Here is a 26,168-nt window from a genome sequence, read left to right on the forward strand (position 1 = left end):
TCGTGATCACGTTGACGCTTGCAAAATAAACACGCTTGGCTTCCAAGTGCTGTGATTTCACGCCTAGTTGAATTACTCGGGGAATTCTTTGTTTGAGGACTCTAATGCAATTTCTCATCGTGTCCAACTAAGTCCATTTGCTCAAATGTCTACGCCTTTCCGCAGGAGACTGTTGAGCGATAGTAGAATACGTGAGTTTCTTTTTGAGACATCACGCTATAACTTTTCTCTTGTGTGGCGATTCCAATGAATTTTTCCACTTCCAAATCGGAATGAGGTTTTATTATTTTTTTTTAAACGATGAAGTCTTATTATAATTTAAGATTTTCTTCCGGTCAAGGTAGGTTTTTACGAAACATTTTACGAGTCACCCTTAAATGTCTCCATTATCCTGTTCAACTTCCCTCTTTGATTCACATATTTAGGCCTGTGCGTCTTTTCTCATTCGCCCCCCGCAGCGGCCATGGTTCGCATCGTAAAGCGCAATTTTCCATAAAATAATTCACGGGCGTTTTCTTTTAACTTTTTCCTAACGACCCCCTCTTCAGCTACTTCCTATTCATATTACGCTTCCTTTTTTGAGAATATTCTTCTTTCGATAGCCTTATTCCTTTGTCCTTTTTACTGTAATTTGTATCGCAAGTTGTTAAATTTTTCCACCATTTCTATTTTGTGGCCATCAAATTTTTTGTTTTTACTCATTAAATGTGTACCCTTAAAATCATTACGATTAAATTAACATTTGGATGAGTTAAATTAATTTAATTTCGGAGTAATCTTTATCATAATAGTATTTCAACCCATCCACACAAAAATATTCCTCATTTGAGTTCAAAATTGATTGGAATTCATCTTTGAAATCCTATTTCTTTACAAAAATTTCCATTTTCACATCAGTTTTTCGTAAACTATGCTTTGAAATTCATGTTTATCTTCAACAAATGTTTGTCTTCAATTTATCCTCGAGTTAAAAAAGAAACGCTCGAAGGAATCATTACCAAGGAGGCCCTCCGTTTAGCGGGCTCCCGGGAAAATAATAGCATAGCTCTTTTTTTTTATATTTCAACGGCTCGTTATTCGAAGTGGCCAGGGTTCATTCTTAGTTTTTCACCGGAGAGAGAGAACAAAAAAAAAGGAAAATCTGATCTAAAAAAGCTTTTTTCGCGGAGATCTTTTATTATTTCCAGAAGAGGATCCATTCCATCCAAAATTGAAACAAATGTTCTGAGGGGGGTTGAACGGTCCGCATTATATCTACCCTTTCGCCACCAGTCTCCGGGTGGGAGGTAATCGACCCCTGAACTCTCTCTCAGTGAATGGGCTGGCTCAGGGGCGGCTCTCCCGCCCTCACGGAACGTTGCACTCCTCACCCCAATTTCGGTAGGGGAAGGGGCGGCCCTGCGGATTTTTGGAAAATCATGAGATCCTCGCGGAAGCTGGTTTCGCTCCGGCAAGCTTTTTTGTATTTTTTTCCGACGGAAATGAGCAAATTTAATTCGGGGGATTATGTACGTTATTGCATCCTATGTGCCATAGATTAAAGTGGAGAATTGAATTGCTTTTTCGTTTGAAAATGTTCCAAAATTTTTGTTTTGCTCTTGCATCCCCAAACTATTACATTAATTCGTAGGATCATGTTTTCAAGTTACGTTCCTATTTCATTTCTACCAAAGTACCCATTCAGTTAATCACGCTGTTTTAGCAAATACACGGATGCTCTTCGGTGTATGAAGTTCTAGCCCGAAAAATGACTGTAATTAGATAATTTTGTTTTATAATTATCTTGTAATTTAATCCACCAGGTTTACTCTTTTACATATGTACATAGATCTTCAATCTATCATCTATTTGACAGCTTCAAGTTTTATGGCATTTGTTTGAAAACTTCTGGCATAAATAATGAAGCTATTTGAAACATTTTTGCTTTATAATTATTTGCCCATCGTATTTTCCGAGTCGGATAATAAACTTCTGTATGTAGTTGTTAGCTTTTAGTAGAATCGAAGTAAAACCATTAGGACTACGCTTCTCTTTGTTCACCGCATTAATATATCTGTTGTATTGTCGATATTATAAATTAAATTACAATAAACCTTTCAATATTATTTTGGCAATAAATGTGTGAATAAATTTTCATAATGAATCGCTTTCACAAAGTTTCGCCTCAAACCATCAATTTTGGCTCATGTTTTCCACCACCTTTTATTCTGCGTTGCAAAGTCTCCCGGAAAGTAGAATTGCATTTGATATGGAAGAGATGATTTTGACATCGATACATATGAAGTTTTCATCATAAAAATTCCCAGAAATGTCTCGATTGCAAAGTCGACGCCGTAGTGGATTAGCTTGTAAATCGGTGTCATTCGTTCTGCTCGAGGTTTAGCCGTGGAAAATCATTGCATTCGGGTAGTTGAAGCGTTTTGCCTCCGAAATTAACATTTTCGATTCCCAAATATGGGCTGAAATTTTCCGAGTTCAGCCAATGATTATTAATTTCAAGTAATTATTTTTGCCATTAAATTCTAGTGCTATACGTGGTGATCACGAATTTGTGGCGGTGACCGTTTTGATTAAAAATTAATTTCAGCTTTCATTAGCGTGGGTGGTTTCTGTTATCGGCTCTTTGAACATAATCGAAGTGTGATTGGTTTTTATTGGTGATGTATTTGCCCATACTAAAATGATAACTTGTAGACGTTTTCTTTGAGGGTCATTTATCTGCATCATTTTCAGTTACTTATTTTTATCATCTGTTGAGATGTTTTCTACCGTGATTTCTCGTAATAACATTAGCTTCGAAGTCTACTTAGCTCATCAAAAGTTGGAGAGAGTTGCAAATGATCATAAAATGGTTTACATGAATTGCGAAGAGGGATTAAGATAGTTGCAAGAGTTTGGAGCGTGAAGAAACCTCTCAACGTCTCGAAGTAAATGCAGTTTTATGTTCGCTCGATTTTGGTTTATACTGAAGCGTTCCAACATGTTTCCATGATAATTCATTGGGAGGAGTAAATGAAAATCGCGTCTGATGGCGTATTCGTTTCATTTTGTATTCTGCAGTACCGATTACGACTTCGCTTTTAACAGGCAGTAACGTTTTGATTGCACCCACGCGGCTAGTAGTACCGCTCACCGTTTACTTTTAGAACTTCTGGAAGGACGGAAGAAGTGATTGATTCCCAGCCCGTTCATGGCATGTGGCCAAACACTGACTGCTGCCCCCTTCTGCAGGGGTCCAGAGGTCAACCACCCCTTCACTGCGGTTTCCTTGGTCGCCCCGACTCACTCGCGGTTTTATAATATATACGAGATCCAAGTGGCGGTTGACGCACTGTGCCCGTGCGTTCCTACCGCTTGCTTGCGCGCGCCTGTGCGAGAATTCGCGTTATTTCCTTCTGCCTGCCATACTTCTCCGTTCTCTCGCCCTGGCGGGCCTTTTATCCACCTTTTCCACCTTTCATCGCTTTAATTTCCTTTGATAACGTTCGTCCAGCCATGAATTCCCCTTTCCCTTGGTTGGTTCACTCTTTTCTCCCCGACACACATTTTCGCCAGTTCCTTTAACTTATTCACCTGCGTTCCTTATTCCGTTTCTCAGGTCATGCCCTGCAATCAATCGTGGGGTTGCTTTAACCTCTGGATGTATGCATTAATATCTCGCAGAGCCGAAGATGGTGGATATCAAGTGGCTACAGAGAATTTCCCGCTTTGCGGGGCTATAATTTCAAAGTTTGCACGTGAGAAGGTGTTATCGTGCTTAGCTTGCGTGTATAGCGAAATTTAGAGCTACCATGTTATTTTTCTTCGTGATAGATCATTTAATTGTTGTAAATCATAGAGGCATACCTGTAATGTGTGATACATTACCGTAATTATTCTAAGGATAGCAAAACTCCACGAAGTCCACTAATGTTGGAGTTTTCTGAGTATTAGGTATTATATTTATCATTTTTATTGGCTTGATTAATCCACCAAGAATGAGTTGGGTTTATATGGAGGCCTAGACACCAATACTCCGTTCCATTTCACTCTAGCGGCCTGCATTACCAAGCTGTATTTACTTCGTTAGTTTGCAATTAAGTTTGTCTCTCTAAAATAACTGGTAGTGAGTACTTCTGTGTAAAATACATATATTTCATAGAGCCAGATGTCAAAACTTACTTTAACGTCTACTAATGCTCATGTATAAATTCATAACCATCACGTGACCTGATATTGAATCAAGTACCAATTTGTTTTGTACCACTCTTATTAAAAATAATACAGTGTACCAAAACTACTCGACGTTCTAACGTTAAGCTGCAGAAAGAAAAGTCAGTCATTTATCTAACTTATAAATTCATATTTCTCAAATGCCTCATTTTGGTTGACACCAACCCTCTAATTTGATGTGTCTTAGTCCAATTGTGTTCAAATGAATCAATGGAATAAAGTTTGACGAAGCTGAGGTTGAAGAATAATCCAACATTTTTTATGGAAGATTTCACTGAAATTTGAGTTTTTATTAATATTATTTATTTATTACGAATAATTTAGGTATTTTTTATTTCCGTCCGTCTGATCGCTATCCTTAAGGGTTTAAATGGATTGATTGATGGAAGTATTCTGAAGAAATTTCGTTACTCATTAAGGTGATTCACGTGTTTGTTTTCAGCTTATATTCTTCGCCTTAGCTGCACGAAAATCGTTAAACGCGATTTTGTTCCACGATTTATGTGTTGCACTGCCAGTTCAGATGAATGATTGATTTCGATCACAAATTTCGTGCATACCATTCTTAGCGCCCGAGTAACAGTGGACTAACAATGGTGTCTACTTATGTACGACGAATACAGATGCGCTTCATAGCGGGCCTCCTATTCACTGGGTGTGGAGAATGTCTACTGAATGAAACATTGGCATGTCCAAAAGAGTATTGGCGGCATAAGGGGAGGTTTTTGTGGACGTCTGCTTCCCCTCATCTCACCTCGCGGTCAGCCCCATTCAAGTTTGACTCGCGTGCGAAGCCTTTGTATCCATCCCCTTTAAGAACAACCCGCCCGTCTCGCCTGCGTATATAACAATGGGTCAAGGATTGAGGATCCTTCCTATACCCTTCCTACCCTACCTTTTTTTTTTGATATTTTATTTTTGCTGATATCTCGCCATCCAATCGAGCAGATCATAACCTTCGTTTTTCTCTCTTTTTGCAGGCTGACGCCAGACGGACTTGAGACTTGGAAAAGGCAGAAGTGGGGTTCAGGAGTCGGAGAGAGCCGCGGGATTGACCGATAAGGAGAAAGAGTGCATTATATATAAATTTTAAAGCCGCTCATAACAGTGAATAGACGAGGAAGTGAGGACGTGGAGGGGTTGGGTGTGTTAGGTTTTTGTTTTCTTTTTGATCTTCGAGAAAAGTTTTACGCGAGTGAATGAGTGCGCCAGTGTCGCCGCACCGCGGGAGCGGTGAAGACTAAATAAACCGCTGGAGGAGGAGGAAGGAAGGAAGTACAGGTGTGGAAGAAAATAAAAAAAAGCTTAGAAAGTGTTTTTTTTTTGTGGGTGCGGGGGTTTGGTGGAAGGTTTGGATGCCGCACTCGGGACGCGGACAGAGGCGCAGGACAGATGTGCGCCGTCTGATCTCGTGAAACAAAAGGAAAAAAAGTGAAGAGCGGCGTGCGAAAGAAAACGTCTATGCATGTTTATTTTTAAACGAAATTATTGTAATTAAACACGTGCGTACCATATATATATACATGTACGCATATCGAGTGTGCGGATAGGTGGAATTGTTTTTTTTAAGTTTTTTTTTTCTTAATCGTTCGTGTGACGAAAAAATCGCCGAGATGATAATGATGAACGCGGCTTCACCCCTGCCCCCGGCCTCGTCGTCCGCCTCCTCTTCGGCCGGGGGCGGCGTGATGGTGGGGGCGGCGCCTTCCAACCCGTCGGCGTCGACCATGTCGCAGCCTCCGCCGCCACCGCTTCATCACCCGCCTCCACCGCCGCCGCCGCCGAGCGCCGAGGCGTCCGCCAAGGTGCGGGCCCAGGAGCGGGAAGCGCTGAGTCACGTGATCGCCCAGTGGAACGCCAACCGCCTCGACCTCTTCGAGCTCTCCGAGCCAAACGAGGTGAGTGACCCCTTCTCCCCATGCCACTACTACTATATAGTGCGTGCATCTCTTCCTCTCTTCAGACGCCACGCCGTTTTCTCCCCTACTATCAGCCCCCTAAGGCCACGCCCTCCCCGAACCATGAGTAGGGGAGGGTGGATACGTATGCTGTACACTATACATATATGCATACGTATACAACGGTGTCGGCGACTTGAGGCGTTTCCGCGGATCGCCGTTCGCTCGTGGCCTTTCTCTACTAATTATTGGCGTGTGAAATGATGAACCTCTTATTTCAAAATATTGCCTTGCCAACTATTTTATTGTTCGTTGTTAGAATTTTCATGTCATTTGTACTTAAAGTGAAACATTTATTTTTTTTCTATGGTTAACGTTTCGCTCTTCATCTTTTTACTTTTTGCTCTTCTTGCATCATTACGTCTAGATTGATTAAAACGGGTTATTCTTGTCTATTTTCATCGCCGATTGGGATAGAATTCCTAAGGGACCGAAAATCTACATTTTACGATCCGCCGCGCACTTCTCGAGTCGAACATCTCTCCCCTTTAGTGGAATAGCTGATGGCGTCACGTACTACTTCCAAGCGGGTCACCACGTCTTATTGTTAACTACTTTTTCCCTTTCTTACGTTGGACGTCAAGTTTTTAATTCGAGATTGGCTTGGTAAACCATGAAGATTTATTTTACTCGTCGTAAATTAACTTTCTCTTCCATCTACAGAATTAATTTAATGGATTGCGTTTGGAGTAAACGAGGCAATTGTTGTATTCGCCGGCCTCGGTGGCGTCGGGGTAACGTCCTCGCCTGCCAAACAAGAGGTCGCGGGTTCGAGTCCCGCCAGGTTAGGTTTCCCCTGTCCAGGGAACGGTTGTCCGTGTACGTTTACTTGTTAAAATTTGTTGAATACCCCGATGTGAAATGGCCAATATGAGCTGTATTCGGTGGTTTGAGAATAAAATAAACAACTTAGAAAAATATATACAATGCAAAATGGCGCACCCTAATTTTTTCGAATTTTTATGCTAATGTATTTATATAAAAAAGTCTATGTATAATGGTAATGCTAGTGTATAAGATTCCAAAGACACGAATGGACACGGTGGCGCGCAGTCCCTCAGTGGGCCTTCGGCGTCACGTTTTCGTGCCTCTCACGTCTCACTCCTGTGGCCGCGGGCGGCGCGACCTACCTCCAACTCCCTTCTTCGTGTCTCCGCTATTCCTCCCACCCACGACCAATCCCTTCCTCTCGTTGCTGTACCCCGCCATGGGGCCAATCTCTTGGATAATTCCGTAAGAGAGAGAGAGAGAGAAAAAAGGATCACGTAGTAGGATTTTCGCACCGGTGTTCTCGCACGTGCTCCTGAACGGCGTGGAATTGCTTCGTCCGAATGGTTATCGTCCGAGGTGGTGGAACCGCGACCGTTCTCCACGACTTCCCGCCAAGCGGTGAAATCATCTTCCCTGCGTGCGTATAATCTTTTTATTGAGGCATAGACTCGAGTCCTTGTTTTGGCCGCATCCGCCATCAGTTCCGTCTTCCCATCTCTTTTTTTTCTTGTGGTTATTTCCTGTAGCACTGCGAAGTACCCCGAAAAAAGTTTAATTAGAAATACCAGTTTTTAATGAAATTCATCGATAGATTTCGCAAAACGATTAGTGTATTCGATCAAATCAAATAATAGGGTGTTTTATATTTGCAACCAAGCATGCAAGCCCGTTCGTAAAATGAATCATACCTTCGACGAAAGTTACCAAACTCTGAAGCGTATCGAATTTATGCATTTATTTTTACCGAACTCTTTCGTATAATTGACCAAATTATGAAATGTCGAAATGTTCGATAATAATCGGCAAGAGCGTTTGATAAAAAAATCAAGAGCTTTATTATTTGCATCAAAGTTTAAGTATATTTAACAAAGATACTCCCTATCATACGTTCTCGATAGTTATTAACAAATGTATTTTCCGTGTAGTTTAGTGGCTAATTTGTGAAGTAGTTAATCCCAAGAGGTCTGGACGAAATGGCTGGCCTCAGAAAATCAGTTTGTGAGGGAAAATGTTTGAAATAGCCATGAGTTACGCACACTCTAAATTGACGCTTTTTACATGAAATATATTGGGTTTGGAGGATGAATGATCCTCTCTGTATGCCGTTTGGGCAGATATATGCTGTCTATCAAGTAACCACGAACCGTTTACTCTTAAGTTTTTGAACCATTAACTGATCTAAATGTTTAGTATAGCTCTCGTAGACATGTACAACGTTGTCATTCAACGCTGTGCACTTCCCATGAGTTTATATTTTGATTCGAATTTTTTTCGGTAAAAATTCTAAAGCCATCCGTTATTGATTTCCTCTTTGCTAAGAGATGCAATTTGAAAGAATATGGATTCTCAAACAGCACGAATGTGTGAATTTATCAAACCGGAAGTTTCGAACATTTTTTAATTCTGTTTTTTTTTAAGGTAGTGAAATCTTAGTAATTTTATGTTTTACTCTTCACTTTTTTATCTTCATGATTCACTTTCATAATCCCTGTAAACAGCGTGTAGGTGCTCCTCTTCATTTCTTTTCCTTCAATTTTTCTTTTTTTAGTAGCACTCGTATTTTTATTACTAGTGTTCGTTATTACACTTAAGTCTCTTGTTTTCTGAGTGACTGATTTTTCCTTCGTTTCATTTTTCAATTATTAGCGCATAAATTAAACATTATAACACCCCGTCATTGTCTGCAAATTGTGATTCGTCCGTCGTGAGATTCTCTCTCTTGGGAAATGTTTTTGCCTGCTAGTTTTTAAAACCTTTTCTGAATGACTTGAGATTTGAGAACCTTCTGTTCAAGTTTTTTATGATGATATTTTTTCCTTGGAAGGAAAAATAGTTTTGTATATATTGTAAATAATTTGCCTTATTACGCATATTATAGTTCCCTGCAAAAATTTGGCTTTCAGTCTTTAACTCCCTAATGAGTCGGGTGTATTTCGCGGGTTTCGATTTTAGAGTGACGTTTCTCCCTCTCGTCAATCTCAGTCCACTTCAGGTCGAATTGTGTGGCCAAAGTCTCTCTTACCGTACCCGACTAGTTTATCCGACTTTATTCTCGCCGTAAGATATCTTACGAGTAATTAATAATAGCTGGCTAGAGAGAGAAGGATATTGGAAGAAAGATTGAATTGGGCGGGCAGCTGTGAGCAAACCAATCTTCGGATTGCCACTTAAAGGCGTCGAGAAAGTTGATGGCTTTCCGTTTGTGAATTATGGATTCCCCCCCCGAGGCGTGTGTATTTCTCGTAGGAATCGGATTTCGTCACGGCGAGGCTAAATAACTTCCATAATTCTTTTAGAGGTGGTCGGTAGTGGGAAGGGCTGAATGGAGAAGTTGGGGGAGGGGTCATTTGTTGGGAATGAAGAGGAAAGGTCTGGGGTTTAGAGTTCGCGCATTCTATCACGTTTTTTCCTCTTGCGGAAGGGGGTCTCAGATGTCGCGTCGTAGCTGTGGGAGTGGTCGTGAGAACTTCGAAGTGTGGGTGTGGTTTTTTTTATTTGGAAAGAGGTGTTAAGTTAAGGTGGAAACAATTCCTTTAACCCCGAAAGCTCTTCATAAAGCCTCCGTTTTCAAATGAAATGCCTCCCGTTTTCATTCATATTCATGCTACTTAGGGAATCTCATCGCCTGTTTTCAGAAGTCAACAAAGTCCTTTCCATCCTCGCAATTTTTTCAGTTTTTCAATTATTAATTTTGAATAAATGAGGAGTAGGATTGGTAATAGAGGAAAATGATTCATTTTCAAATATTCGAAAGTCCTCATTTTGCCTCAAAAACATTAAGACAGAAATAAATTGGCAATGAAGGAAAGCATTTATTATTTAAATAAGGAAAATTAAAATAACTCGAGATCTAACGCAATGGACCAATATGAAAATAAATTGATTGATTTAATGGATATAATCTTTCTTTCCTCGGAGAAAGAGACCTTTGGATAACGTAAGAGAAAGAAATTTGGTCTTTGGCTGTCATTTTCCTTATAAAGTAATCCTGTGCTTGATTAGTTTATATGCGAGACGTTTTACCGTAATTATTTTAGATTCTGAAGTCAAAGTTGCTTTCCCCGATTAACTCCATTTCCCTTTTTTTTTGGAAGGCAGCGTCTAATTTTTCTGGATTTATTTCTCCCAACTTAATGCATTTCGGAAGTTGAAACATTTGGACTCTAATTTTTCCTTATGTGAATTTAAAAATGAGCCTATTTTAGAATTTTCTGTTGAGTTTTTGTTGGCTTAAGTGGCTCAAAGCTACTTGAAGTTACTTTGAGTTTTTAAAAAGCAATTTTCCGAGTGCCTACTTTTTAAGAACTCATTGGCCCGCTTCAGTTTATTTCCACGTTCTGAAATTGCATTGCAGGAAGTTGTGGCGGACGGTCTCAATCGCATTTATGGCAGTCGCAATCCCCCCTCCCATTTGGTTCCACTTTACATACCTACATACTTTGCACGTTCCTTTCGCCCCCTTTTCGTTCACGATTTGAGCATCTAGCGTGCTGCCGTCTTTCGGTTAACGTCTGAAGTCCGCTGCATCGATCCAGAGTTTAAGGCGAGAGTAAAAAGAAACGTGCCGCACCTAAATGGGGTTTCCATTTAAAAAGGCGTTTTCGTAAAATGTGCATTTGCTCTGACGTGAGAAGTTGTTGCGGAACTTTTTCGCTCACATTTCAGTAAGTGAGCGCGTCCAATTCCTTGGTGTTTGCGAAGTAACGTAAATCCCTACCTCCTAGCCTTAAGAAGGTTTTATCCTTATTGAAAAACAAAAACTTTTCGTTTTCTTTGCTGATAAATTTCGTTCTTACTGATTACTCTCCTTGACATAAAAAAAAATCTGAATAACGTTTCGTTGAATGTGATCAAATCCGTTATTATTATTGTAACTAATGCTTTTTCAGCGACCGTAGCGACACTTTCAAGTGCTGCACGTGATTTAAATTCAGTTACAACATTCAATAGTTTGTCAATCAAAAAAAGTATTGTGAAGTGCTTTGCTTTTATTTCTTTCGTGGTTTATATGATACTCGTTGCAAATCATTTACTTATCAGTTTTGGGTTTTAGCCACTTCTTTGTTCTAGTTGTAATCGATGTTTTTCGTATGCTTAGATGAGCATCGCCATTGTAGCGTGTGTATATAAATGCAATGCAATTTCCATAAAATATTTTTTGCATAGCTCGCCATCGTCTCTCGACAAGTACAGCTATAAAATCATATTTGGGAATTTTCATGAGGATGAACCCTCCATCGTTTCCCGGCTAAATTTTAAAAAGGTCGTCATGTGCTTTGTGATGTAGTGAAAAGTTTATGCGGATTTTTTTCGCTCGCATTTCTGTAAGTGTCGTCGTTCGATACGTATATCTTCCTGCTACGAAGTAAGGTAAATCTTCACGTGCCAGTCTCAACAGATGCTGAGGTACTCGCAAGCTTTCGCCGTAAAATTGCGTGCATCAAATGGGAAAACTATTTTTCTCATGGATACTGCTCTGCAGCGTAAGTGCTCTGCCCCTGCATGACCGGATTTTAGTCTTGGTTTGAATGGAGCGTTTCTTAAAAATTGCGTTTTTCACGTTGCCTTGAAAATTGCGCCTCACCTTGGAAAATTACACACCTCACCTGGGAAAATTCCCTCCATGCTTTGGAACGCTTTTGTGCCGAATTTTAAATCGTGTTTCATACGGCGCGCCGTTTGAATCGCTTATTCGCATTTCGTGGTAATTTAAGAACCGTTAATGCACCATTATTTTAAAATAAAACACCCAGATATTTTAATCAATCGATAGTAATTTACTTTACCTACTACATTGTACGCATTAGCGTATATTTTAATGGTAAAATGGTAAATTAAAAAGTAAACCATGGTTTCGATGCAATAGAGTATGTGCACATTTTTGGGAAGTGATCTTAAAAAAGAATTTACACCTCAATTAGGCTAAATTCCGAGTCTCAGAATAGAGAGGTACTTTTTAAGCGAGATATTAATTATTAAAATTTGCAAAATTAATGATGCGCTGAAACACCAGTCGGCCATATTCTCAAGGCTGTGACGTCATTTTGTTCGACGTGTTCTCAGGCATTCCTTGTTCTTTAGGGTGAGCCCCTCTACAGCGAATACTGAGTTTGGAAAGAAGCCATGGAATGCCTTATGAACTAGATTTAAAGTGTGTACATGCCATCATCTACATCTTTTAATTCATTTGTTTCTCGGTTACGCTGACGACAAGACTCTATCAACTTTTCTACCTCGAACTACCTAATCGTATTTCTTACTCCTCGGTTCTCGCATTTGCGTTCGTTTGCAGATTTATAGTGACATTAAAATTAAGAGACACTTAAACAGTGATGATCCTTGAAAATAGTACGACTTAATTCGTGAAAACTAAGTCACTAATTAGTAACTAACTTAGTAACTGTACCCGTACTATTAACTAAAAAAACAGAAAATTAATTTTCGATAAAAATTGATAGTTTAGAATAGTTTGGGTATTCAAAATGTTTGTAATTTAATTCCAAACACAGTGATGCTAATATTTCCTAAATCGAATGTGAAATAAGCTCATTATTACGTATCACAAGTCGGGACTACTTTTTGGAAATGCACCGCGCGCAGGGATTCCTCGCTTAATGGATAGCATAACCGGTCATAACAAGACACTTGTACCTTGAAAACCAATAAACTTATGCTGTGAAGAAATATAGAATGAACCAATTATTAAATTGTGCTAACAAATGCTTCGAGAAGCATATTGAAACCGAATGAATGAAAAGTAATCGTCTGATCTAACTATCAAACATTTGATTTCCAGCCCGAGAGATTTCCGTCATTCATCCGGACCAAGTTTTCAATAAACAATTTTTAGACATACCTCACAAATGCTATTCATACACCTCAACCAAGCAAATGTACATCTGCCTGACATGTTAGCGAACTGAAAATAACTTGTAGAAACATTGAGATAATCAGAACTCTGCTTTTGAATACATTAATTCTACGAAAGAACAAATACGTCGACTAAAAGTGCTTTTTTTAAGAAATTAAGATCAGATTACTGCTTAAACTGGACCAAAATGTAACTTCAGTTATTTGTACTTACGTTTAAAACCTTAAATAGCCCAGAAGAAGAAGAACCCAGCTCAGTAACGGCAATTCAATAATTAACTATGGATATTCATGCAGTCACCACGGGCCATAACTGAACATGAAACATTGTTTTTCGCGAGTCAGTAGGTTAAATAATAATAGAATAGAAAATAGATAAATTAAATTATGATCGGTATTTGAAATGACAATAATACAAATATCGATAGTTATCTACCTACCGGCACTTTTACTTCCGTAAACCTTCGAATCGTGCTAACAAACTTTTGGCCAATTACCTACTGTAAACAATCTTACTTAATTCACTTATGTTAGACCTAATTTCCGATGAGGTTTCCCGTCCATTTCTCTTTATTATGAATGAGACAAGACAACAAAAGTTCCAGTTCAACATTTAAACTTCGTGCCGAGGCATGTAGGTATAGTCCAACATAATCAGCACGGTCAATCATTGAAGCATCCACCTTCGGGATATTATTTGAAGAAACCCTCACGAAACCTGATTCCACGATAAGCACTTAAACGTATTTCCCATTACACAGATCAGATCCACCAACTTTTTCCAATGCACACGTAGTTTATCGAATCATAAACACGATCATAACACGATAAACACCTTGCACGCTGATGAGATAGACCAGAATGACGTCACATACCGAGGAGCCAATAGATGAGCGTTTTCGTCTGCCTAATATCGTTGCGAAAACAATGCATATTAAATATTAATTATTAAACAAAATAAGCAACAATTAATGCTTTTAATCGAAAGTAATGATATTTACGATACACTTTATCGAATAAACTGCATTTCAGTCGTATTCCTCCCGAGTGCACATACTCTATTGTGTTGCAGAATGTCCAATTTGATAGCAAGTTTGGATGCAATTTATGTGGAAAATATTTGTCCATAAAAATTTACCTGAGAAAAAAAATGAATGGAGGGGAATTATTTCTTTCATTTTTTTCTTTAATATTCACTCTCCGAATGATAATGATTACTAGATTTATTATACTGTAATACATTTTTTATCCTCCTTTATTCTGACGTGATCCTAAATGATGTACGTAAACCTATCCTTGTATGCTGTTCGAGTTTTATCACTGTCGACTAAAGAGAGTAGAGTCATCGTACGCTACGGCATGAGATTGGCAATGGTTGGAAAGAAGTTCTAATTTCCTCGTTCATTAATAATAGATAATACAGCAAGAGATAATCCATTTAAATGACAGAGCCAAGCGAAATATTTGTGGTGTCAGTTCTCAAATGAAAGTCCAGCTATTATTTCGTTTAATATGGCCATCGCGTTGTGGAGGGTTTGGTTAATGAAGAATCTACGAAAAGTGAAGTTCTTTCAAAGGAAGGCTGACGATAGTGCAACAAAAAGGACAGCGGAGAGTAGGATTTTGGAGACGGATTCTACCGAATAGCGCCGAAGTGGGTGAGTGAAGTGAATTGGAAGGCGAGGGCATGCAGAAGAGTCTGGTAATGGGGGACAGAAATCTTGTTATTTGGTACAAGAGGAAGGAAATAAAATTTATTGAATTTACTACCAAATAATGGGAAGCCGGCATTCGGGACAGTCGAGGAAAGTTTTTTTTTAATGATTGGTATGGTGCTTCAAAGGTTTTGAGTGAAGTGTACTGGCGGAATCAAACCGATAAGCAGCAGTTGTTGACTTGTTTTTTAATTCAATATCTGTCCATCCAGGAGGGAATTAGGGAAGGATTAAATCTACGAAAAATCTAGCGATCACATGGCTTATAAACTAATAATTGAAAAGGGTAAAATAGTCACAGAGAACGGAAATTTTGTATTAATTATTGTTTGGTCGACCAAGATTAGACACAGACTATGTTATGGAGAAAAAAAAGTCCTAAATGTAAGCATAAAAATAAGTGAAGAGTAAAAATACATTTTTGCATTATTACCGGTCGCCTATTTAAACTTATATTATTTGGATAAAACTTGAATTTATATGTTTGCTGGTGTCAATCGATAAGCGTCGGCTACTATCAATGGCATTGTTTGGAAATGTGGTGTTTCAATGACTTGATAGTGCTTGCTCTACGTTGCTTATTAAAAATTACTGTTTCGTCTGGTATTAATTGATGATTAATCATGTTCTTGTAACAAAAATAACACGAGGTCTGTGCTACTCCCCGGTAATCCTAATTTTTTTGGATAGGTGAGAATGTAATAAGTTCACACTTGATAATGAAAATTAATATGACCTTCTTGCATTGTTCTAATTTTTGCTGTTTTCATTTGTCAGGCGACCGCTATCATCAGTATGGCTGCATCTATCCTGTAGTCTGCGTCACTTCGTGGCACAGTTATTCTGGCCATTTGAAATTTTTTTTCGGTCAGCTCAAATGAAAACGATCCTCGAGTTGAACAGAGGTGTAAGCTTTGGTTATTATTATGTTCAATATTCACTAACTCTTGATTAACTTTGTGGTATTCCATTATAAGTTTACCTGGATATCACATAATTACTTAAATAAATGGTATAAGTAATTGTGTGATATCCAGGAAAACTTATTCTTATGTTGGCCGTAGATAGTGATGAGCGCATTTCGGGTGATGATCCCGGCCCAGTTATGAAATCATTCAATGAAATGATTATGAAATTCATTTTTTGTAACGTGCCCTTAGTTTGTGAAATGAACGGAATTGATATCCTCGTGTGACTGCTCTACCTGGTATTTTTGTTCTCGTCGTCATAGGAGTCTCATCTCCGTCGGTGTATGTGTAGTGGTTGGGTTGGTATGTTGTAGGCAAGGTCCTTAAAATAAATCAAATACTCTATGGACCTTGGTTAGTAGTAGGTACGTGCATATTTCTCTATCCGACCTCCGAAGAGCACTTCTGCCGTTCGAGCTGAATGGAAGGGCTGAAATGGGTCATTTCATCGGAGAGCCGTTCGTAATTAGATTTTCTATTCCGCGAGGTTTTATGTTATTTTTGGAATTCAAAGGCGGGGATTCCTTTCGATCCGATTATCTTCGCCGCCGAAAATTTGCGTGCCCCGACCTCATTTTTTTTTGTCTCCGGACTGCGGCGTTAAACTGTCTTTTGCTCATTTAAGGAACTCGTTTCAGTTTTCGCGAAATCTCCCACGCCTAAAACTCCTTTTGATCGCACACCTCAGTGGATGGCCGCTTGCCGTAATCCGCTTAATTTTGTGATTGGCTGCAGGTTGGAGGTGTACGAATGAGGGTAGGTATTCTTGAGTCTAGGAACTCCTTGCTCTGTTTTGAAACAGAGGAAATCATTTTATGTTCTTGAATAGTGGGAGCAAGTGTAATTCTTTGGGAATATTTTTCGCTTAACTTAACTTAAGAAGCATGCTGAAAATTACACATACTAAGATATTGTGTGAGATACTTTGGGATAAATGTGGTTGTGATTGATTTACGCGTTATTATTAACATCATCATTGGGCGTGACCACTTTTTTGTTATTCTACTTTTCTGTCTACATCCTCGTAAGGATATTAATACAAATTTCCGCATCTTAATCCTTCTTTTCTAGTATTTCAGGTCAAAGCTGTGGAAATAAAATTTTTGTTGAAGTTTTACGTTTCACTGCACTTTTTCTGATAGCAGGTTGGAAGAAAATATTCAATTTATTCTTTTTAGGTTAGTAATTATCATTCATATGAAGATCCTGTTGGCTTGAGATATTTACTGTAGTCAGTAATAAGGCGTCAGCTACCATCGTAATTAGGCTACGAGCATTTCCTCGGTGTTGTCTGTTATGTTCATCCAAAATCACTCAGCACTGATGTGTAGGTATGTTTCCTTTCTCGGCCCAAGTGCTCGGTTCAAAGTTGGTCGTAGCCCGACACAAAATTCATGCATCTAGAGAAAATAGCTATTTTCCTGCACTTTGAAGATTTATTTGCTGGTATTCAATATTTCATTTAATTTTATTTGAACCTAAGTTTTTGAATATGAAATTATATTATTTTTAATTTTCCTATTTCATACGTAACCTACTTACAGAGTTAAGGACGGCGGAGCGTGGTATTTATCTACTCCATTAGTGAAGGGGGCATGGACACATGTTGACGTCGTGCGTTGCTACGTAATAACTCGTCATTTCTCCCTTGTTTATCTATTTTTAAAGTAACAGTGTGGTTTCGAAACTAGATTTTTAACTCTCAAGTCTCCGACTTGAACGGATCGGAATGTGTTGGTAAGAGATTACGTAAAAAAATCCTCAAGTTGTTCTACTTGCTCTAAATTCTGTATCTCTGGTGGAGGATTTTTAATGACCATTCTCAGGTCTCCAGTCCGTATATATAGATATGTACCTGTAAATGAAAACTATTCAGAATGTGAACGCTTTCTGTCGTTAATGGCCTCGGAATAGTTTTCCGATTCCTTTTCGACCAGCCTGGAATTTGGCGGATCGCTTTGCATTGTATCGGGTAACCATATCCGTTATTGTTTTCGAACCTGTGGCTATTCAAAGAATTTCTTATTCAGAGGTTCGTGAATGCGAAAGAGAGTGCTTGGATATCAAGGTGTGTTCATTTTTTATTTATAGTATTCTACTATGCGCATTCCTCATATTTATCGTTTTAATATTTCATAGGAAAGCTATATTATTTTGTCAGCGGGGAAGGCCTTCCTTCATTCCATATATTATTTTTTTACTAGGAAATTCGCCATCTGGAGTTTTCGATTTATACCTGTATCACCTTCCATGTCTCCAAAACTACTTACAATTAGTTGTAGCACTGTAATCGGTGTTTGGTAAAATTTTACCAAATTATTGGGATATTTTATGGCATATAAAGCTACATTTCCGTTTTTTAGTATTTTATGACTATTTCTCTCAGGCAGCACGATATGTGGTCAGCGCGCTTTTATCTTAAACTTGTTACGGATTCAAGTGCTCCTGCGTGTCTCGCTAGTAATTTTTGCTCAGAAATTATTTGCCGTAAGGAAAAAAATCTATTCACGGCCATACATTTAAGAGCCCTAAGTATATAATGTTTCTGTGATATCTTCCTAGCTTAAGGTAGTTAATTCGCATTTCATACGGTTGCGATTTAATGACGTAATTTTAGCGTAAAGAATAGAGGAACGATGTTAATTGGAATGCGGTTTTTGACCATTTTCTTTTCTTTAATTTTTTGCTTGCTTAAAGAGTTAGCAATGGTGAATTGTTGCATTTCTTAAAATTTCACCGTTGATTTCATTAATAAATGAAGATATTTATTTTTTAATCAAAACAGAAATTTCCGCGAATGAGTTGGAGAGCTCAAAACCTCATATTCTTGAATAAGGTCACCCTTTTATGAACATGCTAATGTTTTCATGGTAAATATTGGTATTATCAAGAATGTTTGCCTGATGGGAATAACGGATCTTCATATGCGTTGCAAGATGAAACATCAATGCGTTTATCTTCTCATGCGTATGAGTATTTGTACTCAAACTATCATTTTCGAACTGACTGCGACTTGAAGAGTCCTACGCTTCAATAACACGATAATTTTTTTCCGTCCCTCGGAATGATAGCTCAAGCGATAGGTTTTCAGGGAACAAAAGAGTGATCGTTCGGTCCATCATTTTCTGAATCAGTCGGTCATTCCCACCCAACACCGTCCCTTTTCATATCGCGTTTTCAGCCATTTTCCGAATTTAATCCTTTGCGGTCCGTTTTTTTTCAATTCAAATGATATGGTCCAAATGAATTTTTAGAAAAAAAAGGAATAATTGACAGGATTCATTGGTGCCTTTTAAATGTTTTATTTTGTTGTTTAAAGTAAACTTCCACTGACTGTAATATTATGCTATAGGTTCGATTAAAGAGTTTATTATTTAAAAATTATGTGTGTGTGTCATCTCTTGTGACATTGCCCTTGTATAATCCCCTTGTATAACCTTGTGGTGGTGAGCTCAACTTGACTTTGGACCTGATGCTTGCACCAGGCCAGTCGAGCCAGCCTCGACGTTGGACCACAAAGGGTTAAAACTATCATTTAATTAAAAGCCAAGCGTGGCTATACAATCGCTGTTAGCGGCCGTCCGTTCTGATTGGCTGGAGGACGGTGACAGCAATGCTTTCAGCGACAGAAAAAGGGACGTGCCGTGTGATTGAAAAAGGGATGGTATTTTCATCCCTCGAGCCACTGTGGAAAGCGATCGCATCATTGGAGCGATCGCTGGAGCTTTCCCTCATATGAAATGGAAAAAATGATCGTGTGATTCAGGCTTTAGGTTCTAGAGAAGTTACGAACGTAACTCGTCTCATAGTGATCTCTTTCTCGTAGATTGTTGATCCCTCGCCACGGTACCTCTGGTAGGTAGGCCTCCCATAGCGTCGCCTCTTCCCTTTCACAGTTTGAAAAGGGTCTTTGCCTTTGGGGGAATCCCTTTTCTCAGCCTCCCTTCATCACTTCCGGCTCCATTATTGTTACTTCTGCTGCAACGCCCTGAGGATTTTCGGGAGGTTTTAGTGACGTAACTGCCCCAGAGGGGAGAGGCCGTTGGGAACGCTGCAGCGCGCTGGCGAGGAGTATATCTTTGGTTTCTATAGGGACTAGACCGTCAGACGTTCCTGCGAAAAGGTTCGAGTGTGCAGATTTTTGTACCTTTTTTATTATGCATAAAGGACACTTCAAATTTCGTCGGTCGACTGAGGAATATTTTAAATTTTCGCAGAAAAGCCCACTTGGACGAAACGATTGATTCTTGGGAGGAATTTTTATTCTTCTCCACGGACGACGTTCGATGGCGAGTGGGAGTGAAAAAGGAAGAAGTGCATATAGAATCGTGAGACAATTTTACAATTGATGGTCTGCTTCCCGAAGATATCTTAAAATTTAACTTGTGCTTTGTTAGGCAAATGGACCCTAGAAAATCTGCGTCTCTCCGCATTTGAATGTCACCGAAAGATTAATTTTTCTTGATGAAAATTACGTTTATTGCTTGAAATTCATCAGTTTTACCTTTAGGAATAAACTGTCAAACGAATATGTAGGAGGGTAAATGTTTGAGTTTTCTTGGTAGCTCACCTTTTTCTTGAATTTTGTTAAATTTCGTTGTTTACGATGACTGGTTCTAGTATAACATATTTAAGTATTATTTTTATATAATTTCACATAATAATACATAGTTTCATCACCAGCGTAATACCGAATTAATCTTTATCATTTGGTCTTTTGAATTATTTGTAGCTGGACATCAGTGACTTAAAATATTGATGGAGGGCGTTACAGAGCATTGCTTTTACTCTCGCTGCACGGCATTTTCAACTAAAATGAATTGTTTAAGTTTCATTTAGCCAGATATATTTACGAGATGTTGACAGAAAAATGAATAATTTACATTAATCTCGCTCGTCAGTACTCAAATTAAGTCAAATCAATTTTCGATATTATTAGTTTTTGTTCTATTTCATCGTTGAATGGTGATGAGGAAAAGATTTTGAAATTTCAAGAGCCTTGTGATCATTTGAAGCGATTTAATAATTTACCCTTTCAAGACGTGGATTTCGCTCTATAAATTCAGGTTTGATAGAAGACGTAAAGGAATAAGTGATATGGACCGTGGAAGAAAATGTCGGTGTAGATTTCGGAAATTAAACTTGTTTTTCTGGTAAGGGAAGGCCGTTCTTGTGGGAATGCATTCATGTTTTAAGAATGTGGAATCGTGTATGCAAACGGCTGCGTCTTTTTCTCTCTGCGGTACCATTGCCATCCCGTTGCCGTCCTGTCGGCAGCCTCTTCCTCCCGAGAATAGATTTTAAATAATTGAAGAAGTTTGAAGAAGAGCTGCTACATTTTGGAGGAACTCCCCAGTTCAGAATAAATGGATGTATGTATGCGTTCGACGTTTTCTCGGAAGAAGTATACTAACCAATTGAATGTTTTTTTCGCTTCGATCCTGTGTAACAACTGGATTACAGATTCAAATGTTGAACAGCTGATAACTGGTGTAAACATTAATCTAAATCTTCAATTGCGTCACCTGAATGCTCTTCCCAGAAGACGCTTTGTTTTCTACTCTCTTTATTGGGCTTAATTTACTACTATCCATTCCATTTCTAGCCGCAGTATCTCTAATTAACCCTCATTGCCGGTCTCGGTGGCGCCGGGGTAAAGTCCCCGACTGCTAACCTAGAGGTCGCGGGTTCGAATCCCGCCTGGGTGGTCCACCATCCAGGGCATGGATGTATGTGATTGTCGAACAAGTTAATTGTAAGAGAGGACTATCTAGTCCTAAAATTCGCTTGTGAAATAAAGACGACATTATTATTATTATTTTGGAACTTTTTGCACAGCCCGTTGTTCAAAATTTCGTTTATCTTGAGATAAACGAGTGCAATTTTCACAGTTAGTGCTGCTCAAATTGGGAATTTTCTAATGAACTAGAAAAAAAATATTTTCTGATATATCTAAAGGTTTCGAGTCGAAAATATAACTAACCAACTTTTGGAGAAAATGAAAAAAATAAATCTTACTAATTATAATTTAAAAAATATATTTTTTCAATGCTTATTCGATTTCAAATATTAAAAATTCTCATTACTAAGACCTCCATTGCCTTCGGCAGGGAATGCCCCTGAATCTCCACGACCCACGTATCCTTATTAGCCAATATATTTCAATCCCTAGAAATCCATATGTGAGGATAAATGGAAGTGGAACAGAATTGAGCTTTAGGCTTGCTCAGGAGTTCATTTCCATGCATTTGATTGGAAGTTATGAGTTATCCTGAGCAATAAATTCACTCTCCAATTAAGACTCATTTTGAACAGCCCTTACTGAAAGTTCCTGCCTTCCCGCTGCATTTATAGCATGTATTCTTGTTTATTTTACCTTGGTGTATTCACAGATGTAAAATTTTCATGTTTAAGGTGCGAGCAATTTTTCAACTAGGTCTTCCATATTATTATTAAAGGAGTTCTACAGGCTAAGATAGGTTTACGTGAAGAATTTTGTGGTTCACCTCGACTTTCGCCATCCCCAAATTGAAGCTCCCCCTTCAATTCCCTGTTACGCCTATTCCCTCTCATTCTACATATATACATAAACCCCATTCTCATCCTCCCCTTTCCCTGCTTATCTCTTATTCTTCCTTCTAACACTTTTTATACATTCCCTCCATGCTCCGCGCTCGATCCAAACCTTCTGTTTCCTCTCTATCAGCTTCCTCTGTTCGCCCGCAATGTCTAGCACTTCGTGGCTCAACTTCCTTTACTCTCGTTTTACCTTCTTCTTTCCCCTCTGTACCCGCATTTCTTACGCCTCCAGTCTTCTCTCGTCCTCTTTCCTAAGTATCCACCTTTCCGCGCAGCGCTCTACTCGAGATGAGACCAAGCGTATTCCTACGATTTTTCACCACCATCCTCTCACTAACTCTTTGCAGGTAATAAACGCCTCCCTAACTTACGAAATGGGGTCGTTCACTCAGAGCTGCATCTCAATTTATTGCTGGAATCCGGCGAGTGGAAGCGAAGATAAGTTACCGAAAATATCCTCCCCATTCAGGAAATATCTTGTAAGTTCAAAATTTAAAAAATGCGAAATTTGATACCTACTTTTCATGAATTGATGACGTCATTAGAGATCTGATATATTGATTCTTTTAGGTGGAAGAGCTCATTTATCGAGGTAATTGCTCAAAAACAGTGGAAACAAATACGAACCACGCGAAAACAATGCGAGGAACTATGAAGCATGTGAGAAACAGTGACCCATTCGGTTCGAGTATTTTCCGGCATCGGTGGCGGCCGCTTAAAGTCCTCGCCTGCCAAACGATGGGTTGCGGGTTCAAGTCCCGAATGGGTATGTTGCCCCTATCCAGGGCGAGTTGTTCGTGCTCGTGTAATTGTGAAATTTGTTTAACACTCCAATATAAAATGGCCAATATTTGCTGTATTTGGTGGTATGATGACAAACAAATAAAAATGGAGGCATCAAATTATCGTTGATAGGGTTAACACCGTGGATTTTTCATCGCGAGCAGCTCGAGAAATAGGTGGCGAATCGATAGACGGTAAAACACGAAGTCTGTTTATTTTTCTAACTATCACATTTGGCTATGAAAGATAATTTTTAAACGAGGCCATTCTCTTTGCTCTCTTTAATGAAAACTTCAAAATGAGCTTTAAACAGTGGCGTCGACTCAATGGGGCCTGAGGGGGCCCGAGCCCCCTCAAAAGTTCGTTATGGGTGTGAGGAAAAAATGTGCCAGGCTTGTCAATTTTCCCCGGAATGTCCAGATATCGAGATTCGAGTTATCAAGGTTCTAATGTTGATCATATGACTCTTCTAAAATGCTTAAAAAACTTAAAACTCACTACTTATAAAATTTCCCGGGGCAACATCTCCGGTTTGGGCCCCCTCAATATTTTTTGTAAGTCGGCGTCCCTGGCTTTAAACGAATAATGCCTCGCGAAAAAAGGCAAAATATGACCGGTGATGAGAGAGTGATGCAATGTATCTGTGGAAGTTATCATGTCGGAGAGCTGAGAGCTCGTTCTCTTTCGTTTTCTTCGACGTCTGCATACGTACCCTAGCGAGCGAAAGATCAATTCCCTCTCTTTAGCTACCCCTTTCGCGAACTACATTTTTTTGTCCGTGCCGTTTCGGCTTCTCTTTTGTGTGTGTGTTTTTGGGGTCTCTTCCGCGAGATGAGCCGTTCCCGCTCCCACAAAAGAGAAGGGACCGGTGTGGCCGTGCACTATCCTTCCTCGTGGTCCTCCACTCAACTGAGGGTTTTTGATAATGTCGAGTCCTGCAAACTCCTCCTCTCAGTCTGTCTGGCCGACGGCGACGTGCCCTTGAAAACCCTGTCCTGAGTGTGCACAAATCTAGCGGCGACTCCCATATAATGTCCGTGTTGAGAACTCCCCCCAGTCTGGTGCGCTTGCGGAAATTAAACTTGCAGTCCAGCGGCTCGCTGATTCACCCAGTACGATATATACCCCTATCAATTTTCACGTAAATAACTATTTCATACAGTTATAAATACTTACTTAGTTTCTTGCTTCTTTGTAAAATTTACTTTTCGTTTATCATTTGTTGAAATAAATATCTTTTAACGATTAAAAAATCCCTGGAGTATAGGTCATATAATGCAAATTTTTTTTTTTGCCAACGTTTCGGTTAATTTTAAAACCTTCCTCAGGGCTATGAATGAAGAAATGAGAGTACAGTAAAATACAATAATATGCAACACTCTCGAGTGAAGGTAGAGGTTTTGTGAAATTGTTGACTGAATTAAAATAATGATTGAACCGTATCGTGTGCATTCTAAGAGCGAAATTTTACTTCACGACCTCGTTTCATGATGAAGTACCACTTTTTCCAAATATGTTATCATATATCCTTGTATAGCTGCCTTATTGTTTAGAGGAAGTATGTTTTTGTTTCACCGATCATTTGACTAGGTGTAAATCGTTGGGAATTAGTTCAGTTACCATGGCCAATTTGAATCGAAATCAATTTCCGTGATGAAAATATTCGTGATAATTTTCCCATCTCTGTCTTGATTTATAAGATGCCAGGATTTTTGTATGAATCTTTTATAATTCCATTTATTTTAGTGTACTTGCTTCGATATGAACTTTTTTTGTAATCCTTGATGTATGTTTAGTCTTTTTGGGCAGTATTCAGCAGTCATTATTACCCACGTAGAAATATGCGTGGCTATAATTGTTTTTTTTTTGCTTCAGGGATTATAGGCATTTTGGAATGAACAATACTCTTAGTTTGCAGATATTTTACTTACTGAGGGTGGTATTTCGCCCTGCCTTCGGCCTCTCTTGGGAATTCTGTTGTCACCTCATCCCGAGAGGTTTTTTCTCGTAATTGGATTGATTCTCACCTCCTGGGTGTGATTCATGTGCGAGAAATATTCTGCTTTATAGGTCTTCTGTTGTTTACATTCCCTTGTTTTTCAACGTTCTCCGTGCCACTCTTGGTTCGACCCCGATTTTTACTCCTGAATATCTTGCCTCTTCGCGATGGGTATTGATGTTTAACCACGAAAATATATCCATTTTCTGGCTTGCTACTGACAAGTCATTCCTCTTTTCCACGATTTTATTTTGTTGAGTTGTTGATGTATAACTGTGTTAATCGACCTGAATTAATTTACCCGGTCGGTTAGAACTTATTTCCTTTCAATATCTATTAGTTTTTGTGCGAAGACTCATTTTTCTCATAAAAAGTTTTTAATGACTAATTATAATTATTGGTACCATTTTATACTTATTTAATTTTTTTTTTGGTGAGGGCTAAGATTTGATTCTTTTTACTCTTACGTGCTCAGTCGAGTTTTTTTCTGTGAACTTCATATAAGGCTCACTCGTTGCTTTTATTTATAATCAAATTTTAATTTAGGAATTATAAATTTCGGCCTTAAATATCAACTTAAAAATAGTATATAAAATATAAATCCATTTAATTAGGCATTTTCCATGCATCTTGGTTCTTATTACTTCGTGGTGGAATGTAATAAGTGGATGTATTAATTATTACTATCGTGTTTCTGATGCTCCGAAGTCTTATTTGCTTTAATTTTAAGTCAAGTAATTAAACCATGCTCGTAGTCTAATGCAAACTGAGTACTACCTTTTAGTAGTATTTGACTGAGGACAGACGTCAATCTTAAACCATTTGAAGTTCCAGACCTCTCTTTATTACGATACGTATTGAGTCACGTCTCGAGACTTAAGGGGGCCTTGCATTCCCTGTACACCTTCTGCGATGCTTTTAGACTCTAGAATCTCTCTTAGAGGAGCTTTATTGCATCTTGAAGAGGGCCTGCGCTGTTTACTTTTCCTCGTAGTCAGTTGCATGACCGAGTGCTTGTATATCTGTGTCTGCCTCCGTGAATTACGCGGTTGCTCTCTAAGTTAGGAGATATAGGTTTTATTTCTTTCACTTG

The 26,168-nt window shown here is 38.9% G+C and overlaps 1 protein-coding gene across 3 annotated transcripts in view; it reads left to right on the plus strand.

Annotated features, from left to right (window-relative positions):
- The window catches only part of LOC124161299 (afadin), a 510,930-nt gene that overhangs the window by 144,334 nt on the left and 340,428 nt on the right, over positions 1-26,168 (plus strand). For all 3 annotated transcript variants that reach the window (XM_046537605.1, XM_046537606.1, XM_046537607.1), the window contains exon 3: positions 5,193-6,110. In XM_046537605.1, the coding sequence (XP_046393561.1) occupies positions 5,826-6,110 (285 nt within the window). In that variant the 5' untranslated portion in view covers positions 5,193-5,825. The remainder of the gene's footprint in view (positions 1-5,192; positions 6,111-26,168) is intronic.

Source organism: Ischnura elegans, chromosome 6, assembly GCF_921293095.1.
Source record: "Ischnura elegans chromosome 6, ioIscEleg1.1, whole genome shotgun sequence".
Lineage (NCBI taxonomy): Eukaryota > Metazoa > Arthropoda > Insecta > Odonata > Coenagrionidae > Ischnura > Ischnura elegans.